This window comes from Haemorhous mexicanus, chromosome 30, assembly GCF_027477595.1.
Source record: "Haemorhous mexicanus isolate bHaeMex1 chromosome 30, bHaeMex1.pri, whole genome shotgun sequence".
In the NCBI taxonomy this organism is placed as follows: domain Eukaryota; kingdom Metazoa; phylum Chordata; class Aves; order Passeriformes; family Fringillidae; genus Haemorhous; species Haemorhous mexicanus.
Genome location: NC_082370.1, coordinates 4,013,435 through 4,033,648, shown reverse-complemented (window position 1 = coordinate 4,033,648; position 20,214 = coordinate 4,013,435). Strand labels below are relative to the sequence as shown.

The window sequence follows — 20,214 nt, the reverse complement described above, 5'->3', positions numbered from 1 at the left end:
GGGACTTGGCCTGGAGTCGAGGGGGATCATGGGGTGGGATTGGGACTGGGATCTGGATGGGGATCAGTGGGATTAAGGGGATGGGATCAAAGGGATGGGATGGGATCGGTGGGATTGATGGGGTGGGATGAGATGGGTGATCCCAAAGGCCTTTCCCAAGCTGACCAACTCCCGGATACCCCCAGGTTCCTGCACTGTGCTGAGAAGGACCTGGTGCCCTACCTGGAGAAGCTGAGCGACCCCACGCTGAAGGAGACGCTGGTGAACGGGGTCGGGTACCTGCACGAGGGGCTCACGGCCATGGAGCGGCGCGTGGTGGAGCAGCTCTTCAGCTCCGGTGAGAGCGCAGCGGCGTCGGGATGGCGTGGGATTGATCTTGGGGCTGGGATTGATGGGATGGGTGGGATAAGATGGGAAGGGATAAAGACCGGGATCAGGATGGGATGGGATTGGAATGGATGGGACCGAGATTGGGATTGGATGAATCTCCACCTCCCACACCCAGAAATTCCAGAATCTTCCCCACCCCCCTCTCCGAGTGCCTGGAGTCCCGGGATCTCTGTCCCCCCTGACCCCAGGTGCCCTCCCCACCCCCAGGAGCCGTGCAGGTGATGGTGGCCTCACGCAGCCTCTGCTGGGGCATGAACATCTCGGCCCACCTGGTGATCATCATGGACACGCAGTACTACAACGGCAAGATCCACGCGTGAGCCCATCCCCGATCCCTCGGCGTGGGGTGGGGTTGGGATGGGATGGGGTGGGGTTGGGGTGGGGATGGGGACGGGGATCCCTCAGGTGCTGCTGACGCCGTGGCCGTGCAGGTACGTGGATTACCCCATCTACGACGTGCTGCAGATGGTCGGCCACGCCAACCGCCCGCTGCAGGACGACGAGGGGCGCTGCGTCATCATGTGCCAGGGCTCCAAGAAGGTGGGGCATGGATGGATCTGGGGACATTCCTGGGATTCCTGCCGGGGCTGGCCTCCTCCAGATGGCAGATGAGCCTCACTAGGGTTGGGGTGGGGTGGATCCATGGGATGGGATCAACAGGATGGGATCAGTGGGATCAATGGGATGGGATGGGAGGGATGGGGTGGGATGGATGAGATGGGATCAGTGGCATCAGTGGGATGGGTTGGGATCCATGGAATCAGTGGGATCAGTGGAATGGAATGGAATGGGACAGGATCCAAACCCTCACTCAGGGTTGGGATCACCATGAGGACAATCCAAACCCTCCCAGAGCGCCACACTGGGCGTTCCCACACCATTTTTGTGATGAATTCTTGAATTCTTTCCCTTTTCCTGCCCCGTCCTGCCACAGGATTTCTTCAAGAAGTTCCTGTACGAGCCTCTGCCGGTGGAGTCTCACCTGGACCACTGCATGCACGACCACTTCAACGCTGAGATTGTCACCAAGACCATCGAGAACAAGCAGGACGCCGTGGACTACCTGACCTGGACCTTCCTGTACCGCAGGATGACCCAGAACCCCAACTACTACAACCTGCAAGGTGGGAATGGGGTCTGCCCACCAGCAGGGAGCTCCTGCAGCCTGGGAGTGGTCCTTGGGAATGTCCTGGGGTGGTGACAGTGCTAGCAAACCCGTCCTGTCCCATCATTTCCCATTCCATCCCGTGGATCCCATCCCTCCATTATCCCATATTCTCATAATCCCAATTCCCCATTGCATTATCCCATCCCATCCCAATCCCATCCCATCCATCCCAATCCCATGATCCCATGACCCCTGATCCTACTGCAGGTGTGTCCCACCGGCACCTGTCGGATCACCTGTCGGAGCTGGTGGAGCAGACCCTCAGCGACCTGGAGCAGTCCAAGTGCATCAGCATCGAGGACGAGATGGACGTGGCACCCCTCAACCTGGGCATGATCGCCGCCTACTACTACATCAACTACACCACCATAGGTGCCCCAAAACCCTGGGATTCGGCCCTTTTCCCAAAAAAATCCATGGGGTTGGGGGTTTTCCCCCAAAAAAATCCATGGGGTTGGGGGTTTTCACCAAAAAATTCCATAGGTTTGGGTGTTTCCCTCAAAAACTCCCAATTCTGGGGTGCTGTCCCAAATAATCCCTGGTTTTGTTAATTTTCCTTCCAGAAGAACCCCTGGCTTTGGGTTTTCTCCCCAAAATTCCCAATTTTTGTGTGTTTTCTCACAGAATTGTTCAGCATGTCCCTCAATGCCAAGACCAAGGTGCGGGGGCTGCTGGAGATCATCTCCAACGCCGCCGAGTACGAGAACATCCCCATCCGGCACCACGAGGACAACCTGCTGCGCCAGGTCTGGGATCATTGGGATGGGATCCATGGGATGGGGTCAGTGGGGTGAATGAGATGAGACCAATGGGATCCATGGAATCCATGGGATGGGATGGGATCCATGGGAACATCCCCATCCAGCACCACGAGGACAACCTGCTGCGCGGGGTCTGGGATCATTGGGATCCGTGGGATGGGATCAATGGGATGGGGTCAGTGGGGTGAATGAGATGGGACCAATGGGATCCATGGAATCCATGGGATGGGATGGGATCAATGAGAACATCCCCATCCAGCACCACGAGGACAACCTGCTGTGCCAGGTCTGGGATCATTGGGATGGGGTCAATGGGATCATTGGGATCCATGGGATGGGATCAATAGGATCAGTGGGATGGGTTGGGAATAGGATCAGTAGGATCAATGGGGTGGGATCAGTGGGAATGTTGGGATGGAATGGGATCTATGGGGTTGGGATGGAATGGGACAAGATGGGATGAGCACATTCCACAGTCCCAAAACCTCTCTCCCTCCTCCACCCCGGTGATGAAGCTGGTTTTGGGGTCAAGCACCGACTTGGGGGTTGGGCACTAAAGGGTTTCTCCTCCACCCCCAGCTGTCCCAGAAGGTGCCCCACAAACTGACCAACCCCAAATTCAACGACCCCCACGTCAAGACCAACCTGCTGCTCCAGGCCCACCTGTCCCGCATGCAGCTGAGCGCGGAGCTGCAGTCGGACACCGAGGAGATCCTCAGCAAGGTGGGACCCCAGACCCCAAAACCCCGCTCGGGGCACGGGGCGTGCAGCAAAGGGTTCTTGGGGTGAGGAGCTGGAGAGATCCCCCATCCGTCATGGGAAAACGGGCTGGATTTGGGGTAGGATTTATGGCCAAGGAAAGCAGGGTAGGATAATGAGGTTCTCCAGGGGTCCCTCCATCCCATGGGGGCAGTTCTGCAGGAATTCCATCCCATGGGGTCAGTTCTCCAGGGACTGCCCCATGCGGTCACTCTTCCAAGGGGTCAGTTCTGCAGGAACCGCTCCAGCCTGGGTCCATCCCATGAGGTCCCCATCCCTGGCTGTCACTGACCATCCCTGTCCATCTGTGTCCGTGTGTCCAGGCCATCCGGCTGATCCAGGCCTGCGTGGACGTGCTGTCCAGCAATGGGTGGCTCAGCCCGGCGCTGGCCGCCATGGAGCTGGCCCAGATGGTCACTCAGGCCATGTGGTCCAAGGACTCGTACCTGAAGCAGCTGCCCCACTTCACCTCGGAGCACATCAAACGCTGCACGGACAAGGTACGGCCCTGGGGACATCGTGGGGACACCCAGGGGACATCCAAGGGACACCTTGGGCTGACTGTGGGCATTGCAGGGCGTGGAGAGCGTGTTTGACATCATGGAGATGGAGGACGAGGAGCGCACGGCGCTGCTGCAGCTGCCCGAGGCGCAGATCGCCGACGTGGCGCGCTTCTGCAACCGCTACCCCAACATCGAGCTGTCCTACGAGGTGGGGGACAGGGACAGCATCCGCAGGTGAGACTGGGGTCATTGGGATGGGACTGGGGTCATTGGGATGGCATTGGGGTCATTGGGATGGGACTGGGGTCATTGGGATGGCATTGGGGTCATTGGGATGGGACTGGGGTCATTGGGATGGCATTGGGGTCATTGGAGTCATTGGGATCATTGGGATGGGATTGGAGTCATTGGGATCATTGAGATCCTTGGGACCACTGGGTTGGGGATGGTTCTGCAACTTCTACCCCAACATGGAGCTGTCCTATGAGGTGGGGGACAGGGACAACATCCACAGGTGAGACCGGGGTCAGCGGGGTTGGGACTGGGGTCATTGGGATGGCATTGGGGTCATTGGGATGGGATTGGGGTCGTTGGGATGGGATTGGGGTCATTGGAGTCATTGGGATCATTGAGATCCTTGGGATCACTGGGCTGGGGATGGTTCTGCAACCAACATGGAGCTGTCCTACGAGGTGGGGGACAGGGACAACATCCACAGGTCTGTATGGGATTGGGGTCATTGGGATTGGGGTCATTGGGATTGGGGTCAGGATCACTGGGCTCATCAGGACTGGGATCAGGATTGGGGTCAGGATCATGGTGTGATCCCGCTGTTGCTGATCCCGTTCCCAGTCCTCAGTGGTGGCCCCGTGGTGGTGCTGGGATGGGATCAGGATGGGGTTTGGGGTATGGGATGGGATCAGGATGGGATTTGGGGTATGGGGTGGGGTTTGGGGTCACTGCTCCCATTCTTTGTCCCCAGTGGTGGCCCCGTGGTGGTGCTGGGATGGGATCAGGATGGGGTTTGGGGTATGGGATGGGATCAGGATGGGGTTTGGAGTATGGGATGGGGTTTGGGGTCACTGCTCCCATTCTTTGTCCCCAGTGGTGGCCCCGTGGTGGTGCTGGTGCAGCTGGAGCGTGAGGAGGAGGTCACCGGGCCGGTCATCGCCCCCCTGTTCCCACAGGTACCGCGGGGTCGGGATCCCATTGATCCCAATCCCATCCATCCCATTAATCCCACTGGTCCCCAGTGATGTCCCCATGTCTCCTGATGTCCCCGATGTCCCTTGATGTCCCCACAGAAGCGTGAGGAGGGCTGGTGGGTGGTGATCGGTGACTCCAAGTCCAACAGCCTCATCTCCATCAAACGCCTGACGCTGCAGCAGAAGGCCAAGGTGACACTGGGGTGACAGTGGGGGGGTGACATGAGTGACACCGTGGTGGCACAGGGTGGGTGCCATGGGCTGGGTGATGCCAAGGTGACACCGCAGTGCCACAAGCTGGGTGACACCGAGGTGCCATGGGGTCACACCATGATGCCACGGGCTGGGTGACCCCAGGTGACCCCGGGTGACCCGTGGTGCTGTCCCTGTCCCCAGGTGAAGCTGGACTTTGTGGCACCAGCAGCGGGCACGCAGCACTACACGCTGTTCTTCATGAGCGACGCCTACATGGGCTGCGACCAGGAGTACAAATTCAGCGTGGACGTCAAGGAGGCCGAGAGCGACTCCGACTCTGACTGAGCCCCAAACGTCCCTCGGGATCCTAAACATCCATCAGGATCCCAAATGGCCCAGGGAAAACCCTCAGAATCCCAAAAAATCCCAGTAAAACCCAAAAATATCCCAGCAAGAATCCCGTAAAATCCCCCAGATCCCCCTCCTGCATTCCCGTTGGTTTGTAGGGTTTGGATGTTTTGTACAGAGATTTTTTTTTTTTAGGTTGGAATAAACTTCGGGATGCGACTCGGTGCTGGATCCCAAATTCCCAGATCCCCAGATCCCAAACCCCTGGATCCCAAATTTCCTTATTCCTGGAGAACACTGGAAAGTCTTTGAGAACTTGGGAAGGTCCTGGAGGACATGGAGTTTTCAGGAAAATTCCCAGGTTTTTTTCCTGGTGTTTCCAGGGCAATTCCCAGATATTTTCCCCAGTTTATTCCTGGTGTTTTTCTGGCAATTCCCACGTTTTTTTCCCAGTTTATTCCCCTTTTTTTGGGACAGTTCCCAGGTTTATTCCTGGTGCTCTTGGGCCAATTCCCATTTATTTTTCCCGTTTGATTCCCAGTGCCTTTAGAACAATTCCCAGATTTATTCCCAGGATTTTCAGGACAATTCTCAGGTTTTCTTCCCAGTTTATTTCCAGTGCTTCTGGGACAACCCCCCAGAGTTTTTTCCCAGTTTATTGCTGGTATTTCCCCATCCATTCCCAGAGTTTTCCCGGGACTTTTCCCGTCGTTTTCCCGCCATTTTCCTTCTGTTTTCCCGCCATTTTCCTTGTGGTTTCCCACCATTTTCCAGGGCTTTTCCCACCATTTTCCTGCTGTTTTCCCGCCATTTTCCAGGTGTTTTCCTGCTGTTTTCCTGGTGTTCCTCAGGCGTACTCCAGGTGCTGGGGGGCCCCGCAGGGCTCGGGGCCCTTGGCCGGGCTCAGGTAATCCCGCAGCTCCAGCTCCATCTTCTTGGCCTTCAGCGCCGCCGAGTGCAGCTTCTCCAGAAACTCCGGCATTCCTGGCGACCCCAGAGGGTGGGAAAGAATTCCCAACCCTTTTCCCCTTTTTTCCCTCATTTTTCCCTCATTTTTTCCCAATTTTTCCTATTTTTTCCTCAATTTTCCCCCCATTTTTCCAGTTTTTCTCCTTCCCCCCCCCGTTTTTCCCCCATTCCTCCCCCCAGTTTTTCCTTTTCTTCCTCCCCCCTTTTTCCTTCCCTTTTTCCCAAGATTTCCCTGGAATTTTGGGGTTTTTTTGGGGGATTCTCACCGCTGGACACCATCCAGCTGAGGCAGTAGCGTGGGAACACCGTCTGGGGGTTGTCGCTGTACGTCAGCAGGTAATCAAAGCCGTTCTGGAAAACACCAAAAACACCCCAAAATTCCCAAAATCCCAACAATTCCTGGCAGGAATTGGCCCAGGAGCTGCCCCCACATTCCAAATTCTCCAATTTTTTTGAGGGTTTCCCCCATTTTCAGGGATTTTCCACCCCCTTTTCCCATTCCCAAACCCAGAACTGACCCCAACCCCCCCAAAATCCTGAGATTCCCTGACATTTCCTAGGATTTTTCCCTTTTTTTTCCCCAGGATTTTCCCCATTTTTCATTGAATTTTCCCCATTTTTCCCAGGATTTTTCTGTGATTTTCCCAGGATTTTCCCCTGCGACTTTCCCAGAATTTTTTTCCCAATTTTCTTGGATTTTCCCCAAATTTTCCCATGATTTTCCCCAATTTTTTCCTGTGATTTTCCCAGGATTTTCCCCAGGGTTTTCCCAGATTTTCTGGGATTTTGGGAATCCCCACCTCGTCGAAGCCGCGGTGGGGCCGGATCACCATGTGAGATTCGTAGCTGCGAACCCGGACGTGCTCGGGGTCCTCGGGAATCCCGGGATGCTCCACGGCCCTGTGGAACCATCCAGAATGATCCTGGAATTCTCCTGAGTTACCCCAGAATTACCCCTGGAATTATCCCTGAATTTGTAGGAATTCCATGGAATTTTTCTGACAATTCTACGGGGTTGGGTTTTTTGGGGGAATTCCATGGGGGATTTCTTTGGGAATTCCGAGGAATTTTTCAGGAATTCTGTAGAGTCTTTTTCCCAGGAATTCCATGGGAATTTTTTGGGAATACCAGAAGGGATTTTTTTGGGAATTCCATGGGGGGGATTTTTCAGGAATCCCATGAGATTTTTTTCAGAGGGAATCTGTAGGAATTCCATGGGAATTTTGGGAATCCCGTGGGTTTTTCCGCACCGTGAGACGAGCACCATGAGGTTGCGGTCGCTGTCGACGCTGTAGCGCCGGACGTAAACGTAATCCCGGGAGTACATCGGGTACTGCAACGGGAACGGCGGCGGGTCAGGATCCCAGCTGGATCCCAGACCTGATCCCCACCCCAGATCTCAGGGAACAGGATCAGAGCCCGATCCTGACCCTGATCCCAAATCCCAATCCCAAAGTTTGATCCCAGACCCCAACTCCCAGGGGCTCACCGGGAACTGCGTGACCCAGTGGATCCCCTTGGATCCCAAATCCCAGATCCCAATTCCAAATTCCCATGGCTCACTGGGAACTGTGTGGATCACCTCGGATCCTGTGACTGGATCCCAATCCCAGATCCCAAATCTCTCTCCGGGAACTAGGTGACCCTGTGGATCCCCTCGGATCCCAAACCCCAGTCGAAGATCCCAGAGGATCTCGTGTCTCTCACCAGGAACTGCATGACCCACTGGATCCCCTTGGATCCCAAATCCAAGATCCCAAATCCCAGGGGATCCCACGGCTCACCGGGAACTGCGTGACCCAGTGGAACCCCTTGGATCCCAATCCCAGATCCCAGGGGATCCCATGGCTCACCAGTAACTGTGTGACCCAGTGGATCCCCCCAGATCCCAGAGGATCCCATGGCTCACCGGGAACTGCGTGACCCAGTGGATCACCCCAGATCCCAGAGGATCCCATGGCTCACCGGGAACTACGTGACCCAGTGGAACCCCTTGGATCCCAATCCCAAATCCCAGAGGATCCCATGGCTCACCGGGAACTGCCTGACCCAGTGGATCCCCCCAGATCCCAGAGGATCCCATGGCTCACCGGGAACTGCGTGACCCAGTGGATCACCCCAGATCCCAGAGGATCCCATGGCTCACCGGGAACTGCGTGACCCAGTGGAACCCCTTGGATCCCAATCCCAAATCCCAGGGGATCCCATGGCTCACCGGGAACTGCGTGACCCAGTGGATCCCCCCAGATCCCAGAGGATCCCATGGCTCACCGGGCACTGCGTGACCCAGTGGATCCCCCCAGATCCCAGAGGATCCCATGGCTCACCGGGAACTGCGTGACCCAGTGGATCACCTCGGAGCCCGTGGCCGGGTCCCGCTCCACCACGTCGAGCTTCAGCACCAGCGAGTCCCACTGCTTGCGGTACTCCGTGTCCAGCTGGGAAACATCCCAGAATAATCCGGGAGAAGGGGAGATCCCGGAATTCCAGGGAAAAATGGGAGCGGGGAAATCCCAGAGATAAACCCGGGAGAACGGGGAAACCCCGGGAAAAGGGGATCGGGGAAAAACCCGGGAATAAATCCTGGAATCCCAGGAGAAAGGGGATCAGGAATGACTGAAAAAATCCTGGGATTCCAGGGAAATCCTGGAATTCCAGGGAAAAATGGGATCCAGAAAAAAACGGGACGGGAAAACACGAGAATTCCAAGGATAACCTCGATTGTGACAAACTGGGATTGGGAACATCGGGATGGGGAAAACTGGGACGAGGAATGCCAGGAAAGCCCCAGAATTCCAGGAAAAATCAGGGAAAAATCCCTCCCCTCTCCCCGAAATCCCTCCGGGGGGATCCGGAATTTCTGGGAATGTTTGGGAAAAACGGGATCAGGAATTCCTGGGATTCCCAGCTGGAAATCTCTGGGATGGGTTAAAAATGGGAATTTTCCAGGTTTTTCTGGGATCCACCTGGAATTCCCAAAGATTCCTGGGCCTGGAGTCAAATCCCAGCCAGAATTCCAATAATTCCCAAGGAATTTTTTGGGAATTCCGCTCACCTGGACGTTGAAGAATTGCCTGGGAGTGACGTCGGTGTAGGAGCCGAAAACTGTGGGAAGGGAAAATCCCAAAAATCAGCAAATCCTGGGAACTGAGGGATCCCAGGAATCCCCAAAATCCCGGGAACACAAACATTTGGGAATTTCGGAATTTCAGGGATCTGGGGGAATTTGGGATTTTGGAAATTGGGGATTGCCAATTTTGGGGATTCAGGGATTTGGGGTTTTGGGAATTTGGGAGTTTCAGGAATCTGGGAATTTTGGGAATTCGGCAGTGCCCACCTCGGTACTGGAACAGCGCCGAGCCCGGGATGGGGCGGCGCCAGAGCCGGAAGTGCTCCCGCTCCATCACCGGCTCCCAGCCCCGCTCCTGCTCCGGGAACGCCTCGGGGTTCTCCAGCTGCTGCAGCTCCTGCGCCGACCTGGGCGGAATTCCCCATTTTTATGGGATTGGGATGGAAATTCCCAAGTTTTATTCCCAGTACTCCCAGCATCCCATTCCGCATGCTGCATTCCCGTTATCCCCCCATTCCCGCCGTTATTCCCGCCGTTATTCCCGGTGTTTCCCCCTCACCGCCTCAGCTCCTCCTCCTCGATGCGCTGCCCGTCCCACACGAAAGCCCCGGCACCGAGCGCGGCCATCAGGCTGCCCCGCGGCGCGCCCCAGCCGCACCGGCCCCGGGACCCTCCCCAGCGGCCGCGCCCGGAGCCGCCGCTCCCGGAGCCGCTCCCGGTTCCTCTCCCGGTCCCGCGGGCCGCGTCCCCGGGCCCACCGCGCTGCCGGGCCCGGCGCGCCCTCCCGCAGCCGCAGTGGCGGGCGAGCAGCGTCAGCAGCACCGGCAGCGGCGCGGGGCCGGGGGAGGTCCCGCCGCTGGCCCCGCCGGTGGCTCCGGTGGCCCCGCGGGCGGCGAGCGCGGCCAGCGGCCGCCACATGCCGGCCCCGCCGCGCCGCGCGTCGCGCTCGAGCGCGTCATCGCCGCGCGCCGCGCCGCTATTGGTCGGCGAGGTGCCTCCCAGCGAGCTGATTGGCTGGCGGGGGCAAAGCCACGCCCAGCAGCGCGTGATACCGGAAAGGGGGTGTGAGGGCGAGAGGGAATCGCGGGAGATGCGCTGGGCGGGGCTTGTGAGCGGCCACGCCCCCAAGGAGCCGCTATGGGGTCGGGGGGTTTTTAGGGGATTTTGGGGGATTTTGGGGGTTTTCGGGGTTTTTGGGGCGCTCTTTGGGTTGTTATGGGGCACTGTGGGGTCTGGGCGGTTCCGGCCTTCCCATTGGTCGGAGCAGCACCGCCCCGTGCGGTGATTGGCTGCAGAGGGGAAGCCACGCCCACCGGTGCATGCTACGGGAAAAGGGCGCGGCAAGGGCGAAAGGGAAAGGGGCGGGGCTTGGACGGGTGGGGATGTTTGGGGCGGGGCTTGAGAGGGACCACGCCCTCAGCGGGTGATCAAGGGCGGGATTTTCTGGGATCCCGGGCGATTTTATGGGATCCAGCTGCGTTTTTTGAGGATCCAGCCCATTTTTTTGGGATCCAGCCCAGTTTCTTGGGATTCTGCCCAGTTTTATGGGATCCAGCCCATTTTCTTGGGATCCATCCTCATTTTTCAGGATCCACCCTCTCCCCATTCCCAACCAACCCCCGGGGTTTTTTTCCGCCCCTTTATTCCCCCAAATCCCGCGGCCGATCCCGAATCCCAAAATCCCCGGGCAACGCCTCCCTCCCTCCTCCCACCCCCGGGGTTTTTTGGGAATTCTCTCTGGAAAATCCCATTTTTCACAGATTTATTCGCGCCCTCTTTGCATATCCAGGGAATCCCGAAGCTCTTCCCGGCGGATCCCAAATCCCGGGGTTTTCCCCGGGGGTTTTTAGGGTCGGTTCGGCTCCTCCCGAGCCTATCCCGGGATTTTTTTTTTTTTCTCGGAATTTTTATTTTTCCAGGATTTTTCTGGGATTTCCATCCTGGGGGAGCTCTTGCATAGCCAGGGGGAAGAAAAAATGGGAAAAAAAAGGGAAAAAAGAGCAGGAGAATGGGGATAAAAGCGGGAAAATTGGGATAAAAGGGGGAAAATTGGGATAAAAGCATCGGGACCTCCAAGGAGTCAGATCCCGGGGTTAAAATTCCCTAAAACTTCAGGAGATTCCCTAAAAAATCCCCCCCAAGCCGAAGCGTTCCAGGAATGGGAATTTTGTTGGGAATTTCAATCCTGACAGGATTTTTTTTCCTATTTTTTTTTGTTTTGGCCCCAAAAATTTCTGGAAAAAAATCAGAGCAGGGAATAAAATGGGAATTTTGCAGGGGAAAAGTGGGATGGGAGTGGAGGGATTTGCATAAAAGCTCCGGGTTTTTCCAGCAGGGCTCATCCCGATTTCCCAGGAGGCCAAAATTTCCAAATTTTGTGGGATGATCCCAAAAAAAAAAAAAAAAAATCCCAAAGGTGATCCCGGAATTCCCAGAGCCTGGAATAAAGTGCAGAATGTCCATGGGGGGAAAGGGGGAGCGGGGACGGGAATTCCCAAATTTTTAAATAGGGGGAGAAATATTCCTGGGGGAAAAGGGGGGGCTGAGCTGGGAGAGGGGCCGGGGTGGGGAATGGGGGATCCCAGAGTTTGGGATCTGGTGGGAATCGGGGATCCCAGAGTTTGGGATCTGGTGGGAATCGGGGATCCCAGAGTTCGGGATCTGGTGGGAATCGGGGATCCCAGAGTTCTCATTCCAGGGGGAACTGGGGATCCCAAAGTTCTCAATGTGTTGGGAATTCCGGATCCCAAAGTTCTCAGTCCATGGGGAAAGGTGGATGCCAAAGTTCTTGATCCACAGGGAACTGGGGATCCCAACGTGCTCAATCCATGGGGACCCCAAAGCTCTCAGTCCATGGGGATCCCAAAGTTCTCAATCCCTTAGGAACTGGGGATCCCAAAGTTCTGGATCTGCTGGGAATTGGGGATCCCAACGTTCTCAGTCCATGGGGATCCCAACGTTCTCAATCCATGGGGACCCCAAAGCTCTCAGTCCATGGGAATCCCAAAGTTCTCAATCCCTTAGGAATTGGGGATCCCAAAGTTCTGGATCTGCTGGGAATTGGGGATCCCAAAGTTCTCAGTCCAAGTGGATCTCACTCCCCTCATTCCAAGGAAAACCCGCCTGGAGCAGGAGATCCCAACGTTCCCCCCGGTGTCCGAACCCCTCTGGAGCCACGGAACCAACTCCGGGATCGAGGCGCCCGAGGAGCTCCTGGGATCCACCTGGCCAAATCCTCCCCTGGAAGAACTTCCCGTGTCCATCCAGACCAATCCTTCGTTGAAAAAGTTCCCGGGATCCACCTGGAGAAATCCTTTGCTGTAAGAGTTCTTGGGATCCACCTGGCCAAATCCCCCCCTGGAAGACCTCTTGACATCACCCCAAAGAACCGTCCCACACCACATCCCCACCCCCACGGCGGTGATCCGGCCTCTCCGGCCACTCGATCCATGATCGTGGTGGCCACCATCACGATAACCGGGATCATGGTGACCACAACGACCATGATCGTGGTGGCCACCATCACAATGACCGGGATCATGGTGACCACAATGACCATGATCGTGGTGGCCACCATCACAATGACCGGGATGACGATGACCACGATCATGGTGACCAGGATCACGATGACTGCAGTCATGGTGACCGGGATCAAGGTGATGACGATCGTGGTGGCCATCACGATGACCAGGATCATGGTGGCCACCACCCCGCTGACCTCCATCATGGTGGCCAGCATCACAGTGGCCATGATCATGGTGACCATGATCATGGTGGCCACCACCCCGCTGACCTCCATCACAATGGCCACCATCAACCATGATCATGGTGATGACGGTGACCGTGATCATGGTGGCCACCACCATGCCGACCATGATCATGGTGAGCGGGATCATGATGACTGCAATCATGGCGACCGGGATCAAGGTGGCCACCATCACAATGACCTCCATCATGGTGGCCACCATCATGATGACTGTGACCAAGGTGACCACCACCCCTCTGGCCGTCATCATGGTGGCCAGCATCACAGTGGCCATGATCATGGTGACCAAGATCAAGGTGGCCACCACCATGCTGACCATCATGGTGGCCACCACCATGCTGACCATGATCATGGTGAGCGGGATCATGATGACTGCAATCATGGTGACCGGGATCAAGGTGGCCACCATCACGATGACCTCCATCATGGTGGCCACCATCACAATGACCAGAATCAAGGTGGCCACCACCCCTCTGGCCGTCATCATGGTGGCCAGCATCACAGTGGCCATGATCATGGTGACCAAGATCAAGGTGGCCACCACCATGCTGACCATCACGGTGGCCACCACCATGTTGACCATAATCATGGTGAGCGGGATCATGATGACTGCAATCATGGTGACCAGGATCAAGGTGGCCACCATCACAATGACCTCCATCACGGTGGCCACCATCACGATGACCAGGATCAAGGTGGCCAGAATCAAGGTGGCCACCATCACGATGACCTCCATCATGGTGGCCACCATCACAATGACCAGAATCAAGGTGGCCACCATCACGATGACCATGACCAAGGTGGCCACCATCACAATGACCTCCATCATGGTGGCCACCATCACGATGACCATGACCAAGGTGGCCACCAGACGCCGGCCGCCATCATGGCGTGTAGGCGGGCGGCGGCTGGAACTGGTTGACCACCTCGTAGTCGGGGCCGTAGGGCTCGGCCTCCTCCATCTCGGAGAGCAGCTCCAGGGCCTGCTCCTCCTCCTCGCTGGGGTAGTGCCTGAGCAGGTTGGCGGCCGTGGCCAGGATGGAGGCGCCGCCCGCGCCGGCCACCAGGTAGAAGCTGACGGCGAAGGTGACGAACACCTGGGAGCCGTGGTACTTCTTGTGCTGCTGCTGCTGCGCCAGGAGCAGCTCCGAGGCCCAGTAGCAGAACCCGATCACGGTGGCGCACTGCAGGACTGGAGAAATGGGGAAAATTGGGTTAGGTTTGGGAAAAAATGGGAAAAATGGGGAAAAAAAAGTCAAAAAATGGGTAAAACTGGGGTGGGTTCGGGGTCTGGGTTCTTCAGGAGCAGCTCCGAGGCCCAGGAGCAGAACCTGATCATGGTGGCGCACTGCAGGACTGGAGAAATGGGGAAAATTGGGTTAGGTTTGGGAAAAATGGGGAAAAAAAAGTCAAAAAATGGGTAAAACTGGGGTGGGTTTGGGGTCGGGGTTCTCCAGGAGCAGCTCTGAGGCCCAGGAGCAGAACCTGATCATGCTGGCACACTGCAGGACTGGGGAAATGGGGAAAACTGGGTTAGGTTTGGGAAAAAATGGGGAAAATGGGGAAAAAAAAGTCAAAAAATGGGTAAAACTGGGGTGGGTTTGGGGTCTAGGGTCTCCAGGACCAATCTGAGGCCCAGGAGCAGAACCTGATCATGGTGGCACACTGCAGGACTGGGGAAATGGGGAAAATTGGGTTAGGTTTGGGAAAAAAATGGGAAAAATGGAAAAAAATGGGAAAAATGGGGAAAAAATGGGTAAAACTGGGGTGGGTTTGGGGTCTGGGTTCTCCAGGAGCAGCTCCGAGGCCCAGTAGCAGAACCTGATCACCATGGCACACTGCAGGACTGGAGAAATGGGGAAAATTGGGTTAGGTTTGGGAAAAAAATGGGAAAAATGGGGAAAAAAATGGGTAAAACTGGGGTGGGTTTGGGGTCTGGGGTCTCCAGGAGCAGCTCCGAGGCCCAGGAGCAGAACCTGATCACCATGGTGCACTGCAGGACTGGGGAAATGGGGAAAATTGGGTTAGGTTTGGGAAAAAATGGGGAAAATGGGGAAAAAAAAGTCAAAAAATGGGTAAAACTGGGGTGGGTTTGGGGTCTGGGTTCTCCAGGAGCAGCTCTGAGGCCCAGGAGCAGAACCTGATCATGGTGGCACACTGCAGGACTGGGGAAATGGGGAAAATTAGGTTAGGTTTGGGAAAAAAAAGTCAAAAAATGGGTAAAACTGGGGTGGGTTTGGGGTCTGGGGTCTCCAGGAGCAGCTCCGAGGCCCAGGAGCAGAACCTGATCATGCTGGCACACTGCAGGACTGGAGAAATAGGGAAAATTGGGTTAGGTTTGGGAAAAAAATGGGAAAAATGGAAAAAAATGGGAAAAAAAGGCAAAAAATGGGTAAAACTGGGGTGGGTTTGGGGTCTGGGGTCTCCAGGAGCAGCTCCGAGGCCCAGGAGCAGAACCTGATCACCATGGTGCACTGCAGGACTGGGGAAATGGGGAAAATTGGGTTAGGTTTGGGAAAAATGGGGAAAAAAATGGAAAAAATGGGTAAAACTGGGGTGGGTTTGGGGTCTGGATCTCCAGGAGCAGCTCCGAGGCCCAGGAGCAGAACCTGATCATGGTGGCACACTGCAGGACTGGAAAAATGGGGAAAATTGGGTTAGGTTTGGGAAAAAAATGGGAAAAATGGAAAAAAATGGGAAAAATGGAAAAAAAATGGGAAAAAAAAGTCAAAAAATGGGTAAAACTGGGGTGGGTTTGGGGTCTGGGGTCTCCAGGAGCAGCTCCGAGGCCCAGGAGCAGAACCTGATCACCATGGTGCACTGCAGGACTGGGGAAATGGGGAAAATTGGGTTAGGTTTGGGAAAAAAATGGGAAAAATGGAAAAAATGGGAAAAATGGGGAAAAAAATGGGTAAAACTGGGGTGGGTTTGGGGTCTGGATCTCCAGGAGCAGCTCCAAGGCCCAGGAGCAGAACCTGATCATGGTGGCACACTGAAGGACTGGGGAAATGTGGAAAAATTGGGTTAGATTGGGGAAAAATGGGTAAAACCACAGAAAAACGAAAAAAAAAAAACTCCATGGGAAAAATTGGAAAAAATGTGGAAAAAATGGAAAAAAAAGTGGAAAGAAATGGGTTAGATTGGGAGAAAACAGAAAAGAAATGGGGAAAAACGTAGGTTAGACTGGGAAAAAATGGGAAATAATTCTAGGGGGAAATTCCATTTCTTTTTTTTAATTTCCAGGGGATTTTTTTGGGGACTTTTGGGCGGCATTTAATTTAATTTTTTTTTAAATTTTTGAGGGATTTGGGGGTGTTTTTTTTGGGGTGTCCCCACCTGTGAGGATGTGGGCGAAGGCGTAGCGCCGGGTGATTTTCAGGGCCGGGTGTTTGGGCCCGAAGACGTCGAGCAGGAAAGCGCCGAGGCTGCACAGGATGCCCAGGAAGCAGAAAGCAGCAATGACCCGGAGCAGCAGCACTGTCTGCGGGTTCATGCAGAAATCTGGGGGGAAAAGAGGAAAAAACGGGAAAAAATGGGATGGGAGGAAAGAAAAATTGGATTTTCCAAGAAAAAATCTGATTTTTCAGCAAAAATAATCCGAGTTTCTGCACAAAAAATCTGATTTTTTGCCCAGAAAAATTGACAATTTGGGGTGGAAAAGGGGAATTTTTGGGGGGATTTTGGGGGATTTTGGGGGGGATTTTGGGGGGATTTTTTGGGGAACAAATCCAAACATTCCTTTAAATGCCAACCCCCCTTTGAGCCAATTCCTGTAATTAGGGATGGCTCATTAATTAGGAATAGCTCGTTAATTAGGAGTGAGTTGTTAATTAGGGGGTGAGTTGTTAATTAGGGGTGAGTCCCTGTGCCCGAGGGGGAGGAGCAAGGCTGGAAAAATGGGAACAGGAAATTCCATGGGAATGGGGAGAGAGGGATGGAGAGGAGAGAAGGGTCTGGAAGGTGACAGAAAAAAACTAGAAGGACACAGAAAGTTCTGGAAGGCACAGAAGGAGACACAGAAAGTTCTGGAAGGGAGAGAAAGGACTGGAAAGGTCAAGAAGGGACAGAAGGCTCAGAAAGGGGAAGAAGAGACAGAAGGCCACAGAAAGTTCCAGAAGGGGACAGAAGGACACAGAAGGCTCAGGAAGGGCATGGAAGGTTCCAGAAGGGGACAGAAGGACACAGAAGGCTCAGGAAGGGCATGGAAGGTTCCAGAAGGGGACAGAAGGACACAGAAGGCTCAGGAAGGGCATGGAAGGTTCTGGAAGTGGACAGAAGGACACAGAAAATTCCAGAAGGGGACAGAAGGCCACGGAAGGTTCTGGAAGGGGACAGAAGGACACAGAAGGCTCAGGAAGGGCATGGAAGGTTCTGGAAGGGGACGAAGGGACAGAAGGACACAGAGAGCTCAGGAAGGGCATGGAAGGTTCCGGAAGAGGACAGAAGGCTCAGGAAGGGCACGGAAGGTTCTGGAAGGGGACGAAGGGACAGAAGGACACAGAGGGCTCAGGAAGGGACAGAAGGCTCAGGAAGGGCACGGAAGGTTCCGGAAGAGGAGAGAAGGCTCAGGAAGGGCACGGAAGGTTCTGGAAGGGGACAGAGGGACAGAAGGACACAGAGGGCTCAGGAAGGGCATGGAAGGTTCTGGAAGGGGACGAAGGGACAGAAGGACACAGAGGGCTCAGGAAGGGACAGAAGTCTCAGGAAGGGCACAGAAGGTTCCGGAAGAGGACAGAAGGCTCAGGAAGGGCAGGGAAGGTTCCGGAAGGGGACAAAGGGACAGAAGGACACAGAGGGCTCAGGAAGGCCGCGGAAGGTTCCGGAAGGGGACAAAGGGACAGAAGGACACAGAGGGCTCAGGAAGGGCACGGAAGGTTCCGGAAGGGGACAAAGGGACAGAAGGACACAGAGGGCTCAGGAAGGCCGCGGAAGGTTCCGGAAGGGGACGAAGGGACAGAAGGACACAGAGGGCTCAGGAAGGCCGCGGAAGGTTCTGGAAAGGGACAAAGGGACTGAAGGACACAGAGGGCTCAGGAAGGCCGCGGAAGGTTCCGGAAGGGGACAAAGGGACAGAAGGACACAGAGGGCTCAGGAAGGCCGCGGAAGGTTCCGGAAGCCCCACATGCGCTCACCTCGCAGCAGCTCGGGCTGCACGAAGCCCAGCACGTCGGCCACGCCCAGCTCCTGGCGGGCGCAGGTGCCGCCGTGGATGCGCAGCCAGGCGGGCTCGGCCAGCGCGGTGCAGAGCGCGGTGATGGCCAGCGCGCCGGGCAGCGCCGAGGCCAGGCTGCGCTCCGGCTGCTTCGGCAGCGCCGCGCCGCCCCGCCGCCGCGCCGGGACCGCGCCCGCCGCGCCCGCCGAGTACATCGCGGGGAGGGAGCGGGAACGGGGTTACGGATACCGGGTCACCGGGACTGGGACTGAGACTGGAACCAGCACCGGGACTGGAACCGGGAATGGGACCAGGGTTATGGACACCGGCCCTGGGTCACCGGAACCGGAACTGAGACTGGAACCGGCACCGGGACCGGCACTGGGGTTATGGACACCGGCTCTGGGTCACCGGGACTGGGACTGAGACTGGAACCAGCACCGGGACTGGAACCGGGAATGGGACCAGGGTTACGGACACTGGCCCTGGGTCACCGGGACTGGGACTGGCACTGGGACTGGAACTGGGAATGAAACTGGGAATGGGACTGGGAATGGGACCGGGGTTACGGACACTGGCCCTGGGTCACCGGGACTGGGACTGGAACCGGGACTGGAACTGGGAATGAAACTGGGAATGGGACTGGGAATGGGACCGGGGTTACGGACACCAGCCCTGGGTCACCGGGACTGGGACTGAGACTGGAACCGGCACTGGGACCGGCACTGGGGTTACAGGCGCAGGCTCTTGGTCACCAGGACTGGGACTGGCACCGGGACTGGAACCGGGACTGGAACCAGGAATGAGACCAGGGTTATGGACACTGGCCCTGGGTCACCAGAACCGGCACCGGAACCAGGACTGGAACTGAGACTTGAACCGGCACCGGAACCAGGACTGGAACTGAGACTTGAACCGGCACCGGAACCAGGACTGGAACTCAGACTTGAACTGGCACCGGGACTGGAACCAGGACCGGCACTGCGGTTACAGACACCTGGTCTGGGTCACCGGGACCAGGACTGGCATCGGGACTGTCACCAGAACCGGGAGTGGAGCCAGGACCGGAACCAGCACCGGGGGCGGAACCGGGACCAGCAGGGGCGTTATGGACACCTGGTCACCAGGACGGGACTGGCACCGGGACTGGCACCGGGACTGGCACTGGGGTAACAGACACCGGCTCCGGGTCACCGGGACTGGGTCACCAGTACCGGAACTGGAAGCAGGAATGGCACTGAGACCAGCACTGGGAGCAGAGCTGGGGTCACGGACAGTGGCTCCAGGTCACCGGTACCGGGACTGGGGCAGTGACACCTGCTCCGGGTCACCGGGACCGGCACTGGGACCAGCACTGGGACAGGGAATGGGGGAACGGACACCTGGGCCAGGTCACCGGTACCACTGCACTAGCACCAGCCCCGGGTCCCGGTACCGAGGCACTGACTCCCGCTCCAGGTCACCGGTACTGCCTACGGGTCACCGACAGCGGCTCCGATACCCGACACCCGCCCCAGGATAACCGGTACCGGCCCTGGGATCACCGGTACCGGTTCCGGGACCCCCGACACCCACCCCGGGATAACCGGTACCGGTTCCCGACTCGCGGCACCCTCCCCGCGTCACCGACACTCGCTGCGGGTCGCCGCTACCGGCCCCGGGATAACCGGTACCGGCTCCCGGACCCCTGACACCCGTCCCGGCTTCACCGGCAGTGGCTTCCAATATCAGTCCCGGTCCCCCGACACCGATCCCGGTCGCTCCGAACGCGCTGAGCCCGGCCCCGGGATAGGCGGTGCCGGTGCCGATCCCGGGACAGGCGGTGCCGGTGCCGGTGCCTTTCCCGACCCCGCCGGGCCCCGGCAGCGGCTCCGGGCCCTCCTCACGGCCCCGCCCCGCCCGGCCGCGCTTCCGCTTCCTGTTCTGTT

The 20,214-nt window shown here is 56.7% G+C and overlaps 4 protein-coding genes and 1 long non-coding RNA gene across 7 annotated transcripts in view; 2 read left to right on the top strand and 3 right to left on the bottom strand.

The window, feature by feature from the left end:
- SNRNP200 (small nuclear ribonucleoprotein U5 subunit 200) overlaps window positions 1–5,548 on the top strand; it is a 29,453-nt gene extending 23,905 nt beyond the window's left edge. Inside the window, exons 34-45 of the mRNA XM_059870634.1 lie at window positions 186–337; window positions 598–706; window positions 822–930; window positions 1,325–1,514; window positions 1,766–1,930; window positions 2,183–2,304; window positions 2,899–3,042; window positions 3,402–3,578; window positions 3,655–3,815; window positions 4,687–4,768; window positions 4,886–4,978; window positions 5,183–5,548. Coding sequence (XP_059726617.1) covers window positions 186–337; window positions 598–706; window positions 822–930; window positions 1,325–1,514; window positions 1,766–1,930; window positions 2,183–2,304; window positions 2,899–3,042; window positions 3,402–3,578; window positions 3,655–3,815; window positions 4,687–4,768; window positions 4,886–4,978; window positions 5,183–5,326 — 1,648 coding nt within the window. The 3' untranslated portion in view covers window positions 5,327–5,548. The remainder of the gene's footprint in view (window positions 1–185; window positions 338–597; window positions 707–821; window positions 931–1,324; window positions 1,515–1,765; window positions 1,931–2,182; window positions 2,305–2,898; window positions 3,043–3,401; window positions 3,579–3,654; window positions 3,816–4,686; window positions 4,769–4,885; window positions 4,979–5,182) is intronic.
- A 369-nt stretch (window positions 5,549–5,917) lies between these two features.
- On the bottom strand, window positions 5,918–10,143 carry STARD7 (StAR related lipid transfer domain containing 7). Its single transcript, XM_059870649.1, has 8 exons — window positions 9,928–10,143; window positions 9,636–9,775; window positions 9,354–9,403; window positions 8,626–8,736; window positions 7,549–7,631; window positions 7,099–7,198; window positions 6,565–6,649; window positions 5,918–6,313 (listed from the first exon to the last, which is right to left on the bottom strand). The coding sequence occupies exons 1-8, from the start codon at window positions 9,993–9,995 to the stop codon at window positions 6,177–6,179; spliced, it is 774 nt and encodes a 257-aa protein (XP_059726632.1). The 5' UTR covers window positions 9,996–10,143; the 3' UTR covers window positions 5,918–6,176.
- Window positions 10,144–11,113: 970 nt separating this feature from the next.
- Window positions 11,114–13,987, bottom strand: LOC132339986 (uncharacterized). Its single transcript, XM_059870640.1, has 2 exons — window positions 12,961–13,987; window positions 11,114–12,906 (listed from the first exon to the last, which is right to left on the bottom strand). Exons 1-2 carry the CDS (start codon window positions 13,985–13,987, stop codon window positions 12,389–12,391), a joined length of 1,545 nt encoding a protein of 514 aa, XP_059726623.1. The 3' UTR covers window positions 11,114–12,388.
- A 31-nt stretch (window positions 13,988–14,018) lies between these two features.
- TMEM127 (transmembrane protein 127) lies at window positions 14,019–20,209 on the bottom strand. Of its 2 annotated transcripts, none has more exons than XM_059870650.1 (3): window positions 18,267–20,208; window positions 16,471–16,635; window positions 14,019–14,326 (listed from the first exon to the last, which is right to left on the bottom strand). In XM_059870650.1, exons 1-3 carry the CDS (start codon window positions 18,499–18,501, stop codon window positions 14,019–14,021), a joined length of 708 nt encoding a protein of 235 aa, XP_059726633.1. In that variant the 5' UTR covers window positions 18,502–20,208. The 2 variants fall into 2 exon arrangements, with proteins under 2 accessions (XP_059726633.1, XP_059726634.1); XM_059870651.1 differs by lacking the exon at window positions 14,019–14,326 and adding an exon at window positions 15,433–15,768 and having other exon boundaries at window positions 18,267–20,209.
- Window positions 17,444–18,067, top strand: LOC132339995 (uncharacterized). 2 transcript variants are annotated; one of them, XR_009489782.1, is made up of 4 exons: window positions 17,444–17,560; window positions 17,601–17,677; window positions 17,718–17,831; window positions 17,988–18,067. It is a non-coding gene; the product is annotated as an uncharacterized LOC132339995 (long non-coding RNA). The 2 variants fall into 2 exon arrangements; XR_009489781.1 differs by lacking the exon at window positions 17,444–17,560 and having other exon boundaries at window positions 17,582–17,677.
- Window positions 20,210–20,214: the final 5 nt, after the last annotated feature.